Consider the following 12,063-nt stretch of genomic DNA (forward strand, 5'->3'; position numbering starts at 1 on the left):
AGTGTCAGCAGCAGCAGTAGTAGTGTCAGCAGTAGCAGCAGTAGTGTCAGCAGCAGCAGTAGTGTCAGCAGCAGCAGCAGCAGTACCAGGAGTAGTGTCAGCAGTAGCAGCAGTAGTGTCAGCAGCAGCAGTAGTGTCAGCAGCAGCAGCAGTACCAGTAGTAGTGTCAGCAGCAGTAGTAGTGTCAGCAGTAGTAGTAGTAGTGTCAGCAGCAGTAGTAGTGTCAGCAGCAGCAGTAGCAGCAGTAGTGTCAGCAGCAGTAGTGTCAGCAGCAGCAGCAGTAGCAGTAGTAGTGTCAGCAGTAGTAGTAGTGTCAGCAGCAGTAGTAGTGTCAGCAGCAGCAGCAGTAGCAGCAGTAGTGTCAGCAGCAGTAGTGTCAGCAGCAGCAGTACCAGTAGTAGTGTCAGCAGTAGTAGTAGTAGTGTCAGCAGCAGCAGTAGTAGTAGTAGTGTCAGCAGCAGTAGTAGTGTCAGCAGCAGCAGTAGCAGCAGTAGTGTCAGCAGTAGTAGTAGTGTCAGCAGCAGTAGTAGTGTCAGCAGCAGCAGTAGTGTCAGCAGCAGTAGTAGTAGTGTCAGCAGTAGTAGTAGTAGTGTCAGCAGCTGTAGTAGTAGTGTCAGCAGCAGTAGTAGTAGTGTCAGCAGCAGTAGTAGTAGTGTCAGCAGCAGCAGTAGTGTCAGCAGCAGTAGTAGTAGTGTCAGCAGTAGTAGTAGTAGTGTCAGCAGCAGTAGTAGTAGTGTCAGCAGCAGTAGTAGTAGTGTCAGCAGCAGTAGTAGTAGTGTCAGCAGTAGTAGTAGTAGTGTCAGCAGCAGTAGTGTCAGCAGCAGCAGCAGTAGCAGTAGTAGTGTCAGCAGTAGTAGTAGTGTCAGCAGCAGTAGTAGTGTCAGCAGCAGCAGTAGCAGCAGTAGTGTCAGCAGCAGTAGTGTCAGCAGCAGCAGCAGCAGTACCAGTAGTAGTGTCAGCAGTAGTAGTAGTAGTGTCAGCAGCAGCAGTAGTAGTAGTAGTGTCAGCAGCAGTAGTAGTGTCAGCAGCAGCAGTAGCAGCAGTAGTGTCAGCAGTAGTAGTAGTGTCAGCAGCAGTAGTAGTAGTGTCAGCAGCAGCAGTAGTGTCAGCAGCAGTAGTAGTAGTGTCAGCAGTAGTAGTAGTAGTGTCAGCAGCAGTAGTAGTAGTGTCAGCAGCAGTAGTAGTAGTGTCAGCAGCAGTAGTAGTAGTGTCAGCAGCAGCAGTAGTGTCAGCAGCAGTAGTAGTAGTGTCAGCAGTAGTAGTAGTAGTGTCAGCAGCAGTAGTAGTAGTGTCAGCAGCAGTAGTAGTAGTGTCAGCAGCAGTAGTAGTAGTGTCAGCAGCAGTAGTAGTAGTGTCAGCAGTAGTAGTAGTAGTGTCAGCAGCAGTAGTGTCAGCAGCAGTAGCAGTAGTAGTGTCAGCAGTAGTAGTAGTGTCAGCAGCAGTAGTAGTGTCAGCAGCAGCAGTAGCAGCAGTAGTGTCAGCAGCAGTAGTGTCAGCAGCAGCAGCAGCAGTACCAGTAGTAGTGTCAGCAGTAGTAGTAGTAGTGTCAGCAGCAGCAGTAGTAGTAGTAGTGTCAGCAGCAGTAGTAGTGTCAGCAGCAGCAGTAGCAGCAGTAGTGTCAGCAGTAGTAGTAGTGTCAGCAGCAGTAGTAGTAGTGTCAGCAGCAGCAGTAGTGTCAGCAGCAGTAGTAGTAGTGTCAGCAGTAGTAGTGTCAGCAGCAGTAGTAGTAGTGTCAGCAGCAGTAGTAGTAGTGTCAGCAGCAGTAGTAGTAGTGTCAGCAGCAGCAGTAGTGTCAGCAGCAGTAGTAGTAGTGTCAGCAGTAGTAGTAGTAGTGTCAGCAGCAGTAGTAGTAGTGTCAGCAGCAGTAGTAGTAGTGTCAGCAGCAGTAGTAGTAGTGTCAGCAGTACCAGTAGTAGTGTCAGCAGCAGTAGTAGTAGTGTCAGCAGTAGTAGTAGTAGTGTCAGCAGCAGTAGTAGTAGTGTCAGCAGCAGTAGTAGTAGTGTCAGCAGCAGTAGTAGTAGTGTCAGCAGTAGTAGTAGTAGTGTCAGCAGCAGTAGTGTCAGCAGCAGTAGCAGTAGTAGTGTCAGCAGTAGTAGTAGTGTCAGCAGCAGTAGTAGTGGTAGTAGTGTCAGCAGCAGTAGTGTCAGCAGCAGCAGCAGCAGTACCAGTAGTAGTGTCAGCAGTAGTAGTAGTAGTGTCAGCAGCAGCAGTAGTAGTAGTAGTGTCAGCAGCAGTAGTAGTGTCAGCAGCAGCAGTAGCAGCAGTAGTGTCAGCAGTAGTAGTAGTGTCAGCAGCAGTAGTAGTAGTGTCAGCAGCAGCAGTAGTGTCAGCAGCAGTAGTAGTAGTGTCAGCAGTAGTAGTAGTAGTGTCAGCAGCAGTAGTAGTAGTGTCAGCAGCAGTAGTAGTAGTGTCAGCAGCAGTAGTAGTAGTGTCAGCAGCAGCAGTAGTGTCAGCAGCAGTAGTAGTAGTGTCAGCAGTAGTAGTAGTAGTGTCAGCAGCAGCAGTAGTGTCAGCAGCAGTAGTAGTAGTGTCAGCAGTAGTAGTAGTAGTGTCAGCAGCAGCAGTAGCAGTAGTAGTGTCAGCAGTAGTAGTAGTAGTGTCAGCAGCAGTAGTAGTAGTGTCAGCAGCAGTAGTAGTAGTGTCAGCAGCAGTAGTAGTAGTGTCAGCAGCAGTAGTAGTAGTGTCAGCAGTAGTAGTAGTAGTGTCAGCAGTAGTAGTAGTAGTAGTGTCAGCAGCAGCAGCAGTAGTAGTAGTAGTGTCAGCAGCAGTAGTAGTGTCAGCAGCAGCAGTAGCAGCAGTAGTGTCAGCAGTAGTAGTAGTGTCAGCAGCAGTAGTAGTAGTGTCAGCAGCAGCAGTAGTGTCAGCAGCAGTAGTAGTAGTGTCAGCAGTAGTAGTGTCAGCAGCAGTAGTAGTAGTGTCAGCAGCAGTAGTAGTAGTGTCAGCAGCAGTAGTAGTAGTGTCAGCAGCAGCAGTAGTGTCAGCAGCAGTAGTAGTAGTGTCAGCAGTAGTAGTAGTAGTGTCAGCAGCAGTAGTAGTAGTGTCAGCAGCAGTAGTAGTAGTGTCAGCAGCAGTAGTAGTAGTGTCAGCAGTACCAGTAGTAGTGTCAGCAGCAGTAGTAGTAGTGTCAGCAGTAGTAGTAGTAGTGTCAGCAGCAGTAGTAGTAGTGTCAGCAGCAGTAGTAGTAGTGTCAGCAGCAGTAGTAGTAGTGTCAGCAGTAGTAGTAGTAGTGTCAGCAGCAGTAGTGTCAGCAGCAGTAGCAGTAGTAGTGTCAGCAGTAGTAGTAGTGTCAGCAGCAGTAGTAGTGGTAGTAGTGTCAGCAGCAGTAGTGTCAGCAGCAGCAGCAGCAGTACCAGTAGTAGTGTCAGCAGTAGTAGTAGTAGTGTCAGCAGCAGCAGTAGTAGTAGTAGTGTCAGCAGCAGTAGTAGTGTCAGCAGCAGCAGTAGCAGCAGTAGTGTCAGCAGTAGTAGTAGTGTCAGCAGCAGTAGTAGTAGTGTCAGCAGCAGCAGTAGTGTCAGCAGCAGTAGTAGTAGTGTCAGCAGTAGTAGTAGTAGTGTCAGCAGCAGTAGTAGTAGTGTCAGCAGCAGTAGTAGTAGTGTCAGCAGCAGTAGTAGTAGTGTCAGCAGCAGCAGTAGTGTCAGCAGCAGTAGTAGTAGTGTCAGCAGTAGTAGTAGTAGTGTCAGCAGCAGCAGTAGTGTCAGCAGCAGTAGTAGTAGTGTCAGCAGTAGTAGTAGTAGTGTCAGCAGCAGCAGTAGCAGTAGTAGTGTCAGCAGTAGTAGTAGTAGTGTCAGCAGCAGTAGTAGTAGTGTCAGCAGCAGTAGTAGTAGTGTCAGCAGCAGTAGTAGTAGTGTCAGCAGCAGTAGTAGTAGTGTCAGCAGTAGTAGTAGTAGTGTCAGCAGTAGTAGTAGTAGTAGTGTCAGCAGCAGCAGCAGTAGTAGTAGTGTCAGCAGCAGCAGTGTCAGCAGCGTCGGCATCAGAGAGACAGCGGTGCAGCCCACCGGCCTGGTTGGTGGTGACGCTGACCGACACGAAGGGCCCAGCGGCGGCGGCGCCCGAGACGCCGTTGGCGGCGCGCACGCGCAGCGTGTAGCCCGTGTGCGGCGCCAGGCCCCGCACGGCCGCCTCGGCCCGGACGAGGCCCTCCCGGGCCGGCTCGAAAACCGGATCGGGCGACCCGCACGGCACGCAGCCGCCGTCCCCGCCGCCGTCCCCGCCGGGAGCGCCGGGAGCGCCGGGAGTGCCGGGAAGCTCGGCCGGAGTCCCCCGGGGGCCGCCCCCCCCGGCGCCGCCGCGCGGCCTCGACGCCGAGCGGACGGAGCGGCGCTCCGACCGCGGGAGGGCGGAGCGCCGCTCTCTCCCCGCCTCCTCGGCGAGGCGGCGCTCCGGGAAGCGTGGGGATAGCGCCGACGGGAGGCGAGCTTCGGGGCCCTGGGAACGTCGTCTCGACGGAGGAGGAGGCGGAGGAGGAGGAGGAGGATCGCGACGCCGCGGGTTCCATCTCGGATCGCGGCGCTCCGACTCCGAGACGCCCGCCCGGAATTCCGGGAAAACTCCGACAGGATCCTGGGTATGGAACCGCGCCGGGAGGAGGCGGTTCCGGATCCTGAGTCCCAAGGAATCCCGAATGACGCCGCCGCCGCCGCCGGCGCTGGTGTTCCAGTTTTCCGGAGAGACCCGGAGAGGCTGCTGCTGCTGCTGCCGGGAATTCTGCGGGAATCCGAGTGTGAGGAGCTGTTGCTGAGGGGCAGGAGGAGGAGGAGGTGGAGTGCCACAGCGAAGGCACTCCAGCGAGTAGGAGAGATCAGAGCGACCCCCCAGGTCGGCGGGGGGCGACCACGACAGCCACACGGACGTCCCGTTGACCCGCGACACGAGGTCACGGGGAGCCGACGGGGGGCCTGGGGGGGGCGGGCAGAGGGACACGCGGGAGAGACACAGAGACACAGAGACACACAGAGACACAGAGACACACAGAGACACAGAGACACACAGAGACACGCGGGGATAGGGGCCATGGACACGGAGAGAGACGTGGGCACGTGTGTATGGGTGTGTACGTACGTGTGTACGTGTCTACGTGTGCGTATGTGTGTATCTGTGGGTGCGTACGTGTGTGTACGTGTCTATGCGTGTGTATATCTGTACGTACGTGTGTACGCACGTGTGTACGTACGTGTGTACGCGCGTGTATATCTGTGTGTACGTGTGTATGTACGTGTGTACGTGTGTATCTGTGTGCGTGCGTGCATACATGTATATGTGTGTATCTGTGTACGTGTGTATGTACGCATGCGTGTATGCGTGCGTACATGTCTAAATGTGCGTGTATCAACGCGTGTACGGCCGTGTGTACGTGTACATCTCTGTGTATGTATGTACGTACGTACGTGCGTGCGCGTGTACGTGTGTGTGTGTGCATACGTACGTGTGTGTGCATACGTGTGTGTGTGTGCGTACGTGTGTGTGCGTACGTGTGTGTGTGTGCGTGTGCGCACGTGTGTGTGCGTGTGCGTATGTACATGTGTGTGCATACGTGTGTGTGTGCGTACGCACGTGTGTGTATGTGCGTACGTACGTGTGTGCGTGTACGTACGTGTGCGTGTGTGTGTACGTGTGTGTGCGCGTGTACGTGTGTGTGTGTGCGTACGTACGTGTGTGTGCGTATGTACGTGTGTGTGCGTGTGCGTACGTACGTGTGCACGGCGTGGAAGCCGCTTCGTGGGGGGCTCTGTGGAACCCTGCGCTGCACTCACACAAGCTGGCCCCCTGCTGCGCCGAGTGGCTCATTGGGGGGCAGCGCAGGCAACCTGCTCGCCCCCCGTCTCCCCCGGGCCCCCCAGAGCTGTAGAAGCCTGGCCTGCACGCTACACGAGAGTGGATAGGAGATGTCAACTACCTCGCCTGGTATGCAGGCGTTGTGGGCTCAATCCCGAGCCTGACTGCCGTTTTATATTTGGAGTTTGCACCCCCCAATCTCATCATCACCATCATCGTCACGGTGGCTAGGAGACGTGTAGCCTTAACAGGCTGTAGGGGCAAGTGCTGTTTGCGAGCACCTATGAAAGCCGGCACGGCACGCGAGGGGGTGGGTGGCCAACACCACGCCCGGCCGCCTTTGTCTCCCCAGTAGCGATGTTTACTACACACCGCACCAGGTTCTCATTTGAGGCGACCTAGGGGAGGCCCAGGACCGGTTCAGATAATCGTCACCGATGTTGGCCGTGAGCGGGAATCCAACTCGGGTCGCCGGGTTTGTAGCGCAACGGGCTAACCACTACACTACCGCTCCCCACACACAACAACAATAACAACCGCCATTCGCCACTAAGTGGCGGTGACGTCACCACGACGCTTGTGCCAGGCTATGTGCACCCTGAGGCCACGTGAAGTGTCGAACGCCCGCTGGCAGGAGGTCACGGGGCAGACCCAGGTGCCACGGGTCGACTGACTGAGATGACTGGCTGATGCACCACCTGTGCCCCCTACTGTGCCAACCTGCTGTGCTTTAGCCACCCGGCGCTCCGCTCGTTGTTCTGAGCGTTGCTCCTCCGCCCTCCGTTGTTGTTGGAGGGCGACTGCCTCCAACTGCCCAGTAGCGTCCTTCACGAGCCTCCTCCACAGAGGCCGATCTTGACACCGCTGGTACCAGTCATCGGCAAGTCCACTCAGCTCCACGTCCTCCTGTCCCACATCACTCCATCTCTTCTCTAGCTCGTCCCGCGCCCGTTTAGCCCCCTCGATCCGGCCGAACAAAAGCTGTTTCGGCATGCGGTGGCTGGGCATGCGGGCTACATGACCCAGCCAACGCAGCCTTGCCTGCCGGAGGAGCTAACCGATGGGACCTTGCCCAGATCTTTCAAGGATTTGTAAGCTCCTCACACAATCCAGCCTGGTTAAACCCAGGATGAATTGTAGGCAGGCTAGCCTAAATGTTTCTAACCGGTGAAGATGTTCCATTAAGGGGGTCCACGTTTCGCAAGCGTAGAGAAGGGAGGGAATGACTGTGGCCGAGAAGACCTGAAGCTTAGTGCGGAGCGACAGACCAGGTAGCTTCCACACAGCGTTACGCAACCGATGAAAAGATATTGCTGCTTGACTGATTCGGAGTGAGACCTCTACTGTTAAACTGGAGCCGGTCATAAGCACACTGCCCAGCTATGGGAAACTCTCCACTCTCTCCACAACTGCCCCATCACCGATTGGGAGTTGTGAGGGTGGAGTGTCCTATGGTACAAAATACCCAGGCAGGTGCTTAGTTTTGGTGGGGATGATGATGAGGCCCCATCTCTTAGTGGCATGCTCCAGTGTCAGCAGCAGCATCTCCAACTTATCCTCTGAATGAGCAGCTATTACCAAATCATCGGCATACATAACGTGGTTGAGCAATAGGGAGCCATCCCTTGACCGCACCCGGGCATCGATCAGCCTCCCATTATATCTGTACCATATGGAGATTCCCCCGGTACAGCTATTGAAGGCTTCATGAACTACGTGGTCAAAATAGATGTTAAATAATGTGGGAGCCAGAGGACATCCCTGTCGCTCCCCAAGGTGTACAGGGAATGGCTCTGACTCCCGGCCACGTAGTTTTACCCAGGCCCGCTCACCATCATGAAGGTCCTTAATGATCGTGAGCAGAGGGTCAGGTACTCCAAAAGCACGAAGAACAACCCAGAGCCCAGGTCTACTGATGGGATCATAGGCCCTGAACAGGTCAATAAAGCAGAGATGTAGGTCTTGCTGGAATTCCCTACACCTCTGCTGTAGCAGATGGACAGAAAATATGGCATCTGTGCAGGACCGCCCTTTCCTGAAACCGCATTGGGGCTCCGCAAGCCTCTCCTCAACGTGCCTGGCAAGGCGATGTTGAATAATCCTTGCCAGGACCTTTCCTGGCACACTGAGGAGTGAGATGCCCCTGTAGTTGTTACAGCCTGTGCGGTCCCCCTTGTTAAAGAGGGGGACCACCAGGGCATCCTTCCAATCCTGTGGAACCCGTCCAGTGGTCCAGACTGTTGTTATGATGTCATATAGGGCAGTCTGTGCACAAACGCCACCCTCCCTCAGCATTTTGCTTGCGAGATCATCTCTGCCCGCTGCCTTTCCTGGTCTCCGACTCCGGATCACCTTCAGCACTTCCTCAACAGATTGCACTTCAGCCAGCCACGCACTTCAGCAGGGTCATCCTCACTTTGTGCCACGATGTTTTCCTGGCTGAGGGATTTTCCCTCCCCCAGGACCTCACAGAAATGCTCAGCAAATCTGCAAACCTGTTCCTGGGGGTCGGAGATTGGATCACCGTTTTTTCCCCTAATGATGGTAATAGGTGTGGTGCTGCAGGTTACTTTTTTGATGGAGTTAGATAGAGATTTAAGATCGCGGGCGATTGAGGCAGACTCCATCTCCTCAGCAACCCGCGACCACCACCCATGCTTGCAGTGCCTCACGGCTCTCCAAACCTCCGAGCGAAGGCTGTGGTAAGCCTCCTCATTCTCTGACGTGGGATTCTGTAGCCGATGACAGTGGGCCTGTCGCTTTTTCTCAACTATCCTGAACACCTCCTCTGTCAGCCAGGGTCTCTGGGGAGGTCTGGACCGCGTACCCAAAGCAGCCAATGCAGCTGCATGAGTGACAGTCCTAAACCTTGCCCATTTACCCTCGACATCAGGAGGAGTGGGGGACGATGCCAACCCCAGCCGCAGGTGATGTTGAAATTCTCGCTTGCAACTTTCATCAGATAACTGAGACCAGGCCACTTTAGGTTGGAATGGGGTCCTGGGTGTACATCCACCACCGGAGCGGAAGAATGGCAGGCGTATCTTACAGATGACGAGTCGATGGTCAGAGGGCAGATCAACTCCACGGTAGGTCCTGGTGTCAAGGACATGGGCTCGCATCCGCTGGTCCGTCACTATGTAGTCCAGCAGATGTTATTGCTTGGACAAGGCATGCATCCATGATGTTGTGTGGATGCGCCGATGCCGGAACAGCGTGTTGGTAATTACAAGCCCATGGGCTGCACAAAAATCTAGCAGCCTCCTACCGTTGTTATTGAGCTGATCTGGCCCATGCCCTCCAATCACTCCAGACCAGGTGCCAGCATCATGACCCACTCGGGCATTGAAGTCACCCAACAAGATGACTCTATCCCGAGGGGCCACTTTCACCAGCACCTGTAACAGGAGGTCATAGAAGGCATCTGACTCATCGGCTTTGCCTGCATCCCTCCATGGATGTTCGTCTTCGGTGGGGGCATAAGTAACCACGACCACCACTCCTCGCCTCCGGTTGATGGGAAGGTGAGCCCAAAGTAGCCTGGGGCTTACAGCTTCCCACACCTCACCGCCACGCTCCCACGCCCCCTTCATTCTTTTGTTCATAAGAAGAGTCACGCCCTGTTGTTTGGCAGTCTGCTGCCCCGAGTAGAGGACTGTCCACCCATCATGGTGGCAGGAGCCAGAACCGGTCCACCGGACCTCCTGAATGCCACAGAGATCCAGGCGGTACCGGTCCAGCTCCTGACAGAGGAGTGGCAGCCTCTCCTCCGCAGTGAGCGTTCGAACATTCCACGTGGCCACACGAAGTGGCTTTTCGTTGTTTCTGGAGGAGCCCCGAGGGTAGAGATTCAATCTCCTGGCTCCGCCAATTGGGGTTTGGCCAGGAGACGTCATAGACGCCTGTCCCCCCGGGGCCTCCGGCACAAGCTTATTAGTTAGATATTTTAGACGTGGTTTAGTGGTAAATTTTAAAAGTGGAGGGGTTACCAGCCCCTCGCACCCGTCCAGAGCCCTCGTTTAGCCACTGTGGTGGTCACAGACGCCATGAGGGGAGGAGCCAATCGGATTGGCTCCTCCCCCCACAGCACTGTCCACGACAGAGTTGCCCGTCCGGCACCGTACACACACCCACGTACACACGTACACGTACACACACACACGTACACACACACGTACGTACACACACTCCACTAACCTCTGCACGTCACCTCCGCGCCTCCTCCCGTTCCCCGCTCACCGTCCCCTCGTTCCCCCCCCCTCCTCCTCCTCCCCCCCCTCCCCACCACCCCCTCCACCTCCTCCTCGTCGTCCCCCTCCACCTCCTGGTAGCCGGGCCGGCACCCGCAGCTGCCGATCGGCACCAGCCACTCGCCGTCCGCGCTGCAGAACATCCGTGGCGGCGGGGGCAGAGGCGCCGGCGCGCCCCCCGTCACGGCCGCCTTTGTCTCCCCTCCCCCCGGCGAGGAGGGGGAGGAGGGGGGGAGGCTTTCGGGCCTCGCCGCGTTCGAGAGGGGGGCCGGACGGAGTGCCGCGCGGAGGTTCTGGGGGGCCCCTTGGGGCAGGGGTCCGGCGTTGGGGGCGCACTGCCCCTGCACCTGTCGACAAAGACAAAGATCCCCCGTGTAGCCTCGGCAGACTGTGGGGCAAGTGCTGTTAGCGGGCAGCACCTCATGAAGCCCGGAACGGCACACGAGGGGGTGGGTGGCCAGCACCACGCCCGGCCGCCTTTGTCTCCCCGGTGGCGATGTTTACACACCGCACCAGCTACTCAGATGAGGCGACCTAGGGGAGGCCCAGGACCGGTTCAGAATAATCGTGACACAGACATAGTCTGTCTCACTCTCTGTCTCTCAGCTCTTTCTCTCTGTCTCTCAGCTTTCTGTCTCTCTCTGTCTCTCTGTCTCTCTCTGTCTGTCTCTGTCTGTTTGTGTCTCTGTCTCTGTCTTTCAGCTCTCTCTCTCTCTCAGTCTGTCTGTCTGTCTCTCTCTGTCTGTCTCTGTCTCTCAGCTCTCTCTCAGTCTCTCAGCTCTCTCTGTCTCTCTCTCAGTCTGTCTCTCTGTCTCTCTCTGTCTGTCTCTGTCTCTCAGCTCTCTCTCAGTCTCTCAGCTCTCTCTGTCTCTCTCTCAGTCTGTCTATCTGTCTATCTGTCTGTCTCTCTGTCTCTGTCTGTCTGTCTCACTCTCTGTCTCTCAGCTCTCTGTCTCTCTCTGTCTGTCTCTGTCTGTCTCTCTCTGTCTGTCTCTGTCTGTCTGTCTCTCAGCTCTCTCTCAGTCTCTCAGCTCTCTCTGTCTCTCTCTCAGTCTGTCTCTCTGTCTGTCTGTCTCTCAGCTCTCTCTCAGTCTCTCAGCTCTCTCTGTCTCTCTCTCAGTCTGTCTCTGTCTCTCAGCTCTCTCTGTCTCTCTCTCAGTCTGTCTATCTGTCTCTCTCTGTCTGTCTCTGTCTCTCTGTCTCTGTCTGTCTGTCTCACTATCTGTCTCTCTCTGTCTGTCTCTGTCTGTCTGTGTCTCTGTCTCTGTCTCTCAGCTCTCTCTGTCTCTCTCTCAGTCTGTCTCTCTGTGTAAAGGCGCTGCATTCCCGGGACCTGGCCGACCTGGCCGACCTACCGGACACAAAATGGAGAGACAATTTCTCTCCCCTCATTGCAGCCGCCCCTCAGTGGAAACAAATGAATCCATTGGCGGTGACCCGGGTCACCGCCCCCCTGGGTCACCATCGTGACCTGGGGGGGGGGGTGCCAAAACCTCTATAACTCCGAAACCAGAAGGCCTATGAAAACGGGAGATGTCACTGAGCCCGATACGCACGCCAAATATGGAAATAAAAAACACGCAAGACACCCATAAACAAGGGGGGGGGGGCTGGGGATTTGTGCGTGGCAACGGCTGTTTATCGCTTGTTGTGAAAGTACATCGGGATGCTGGTCTGGTCATTCCCCAGCACGTTCTGCTTCTTACGGGGGCGGCCACCCCCTTGTCTTTGGGAGCGAGATCACTTGGAGGCAATGGGGCACCAGGCGCTCTCTTGGTACGGCCGGCGGTCACGGTCGTGCTGGCGGGATGGACATCGTCGTCATCGTCGCTCCCAGCGTCGCCCTCCGGCAGGACGGGGCGGTAGTACCAGCGATGCTCCCAGAAAAAAACCTTCAACTATGCCCGGCCCACCAATATTTTGCGGTGACCTGGGCTACCGCCAATCGATTGAAATGTACAAGTCTCCCGTGGCCAAACGCTGCGGTGACCTCCAGTGGAGGTTGGCACGCTGCACGTTGTCAACGGCCGTGTGGCTCAGC

The 12,063-nt window shown here is 55.6% G+C and overlaps 1 protein-coding gene across 1 annotated transcript in view; it reads right to left on the minus strand.

Moving 5' to 3' along the window:
* The window catches only part of LOC142907108 (uncharacterized), a 46,038-nt gene that overhangs the window by 807 nt on the left and 33,168 nt on the right, over positions 1-12,063 (minus strand). The window contains exons 5-7 of the mRNA XM_076056194.1: positions 9,970-10,369; positions 5,691-5,861; positions 3,952-4,895 (exon numbers count right to left, since the gene is read on the minus strand). Of these exons, the coding sequence (XP_075912309.1) occupies positions 3,952-4,895; positions 5,691-5,861; positions 9,970-10,369 (1,515 nt within the window). The remainder of the gene's footprint in view (positions 1-3,951; positions 4,896-5,690; positions 5,862-9,969; positions 10,370-12,063) is intronic.

This window comes from Petromyzon marinus, chromosome 74 (assembly GCF_048934315.1).
Source record: "Petromyzon marinus isolate PM22_M1 ecotype Great Lakes invasive population chromosome 74, UKy_Petmar_22M1.pri1.0, whole genome shotgun sequence".
Lineage (NCBI taxonomy): Eukaryota > Metazoa > Chordata > Hyperoartia > Petromyzontiformes > Petromyzontidae > Petromyzon > Petromyzon marinus.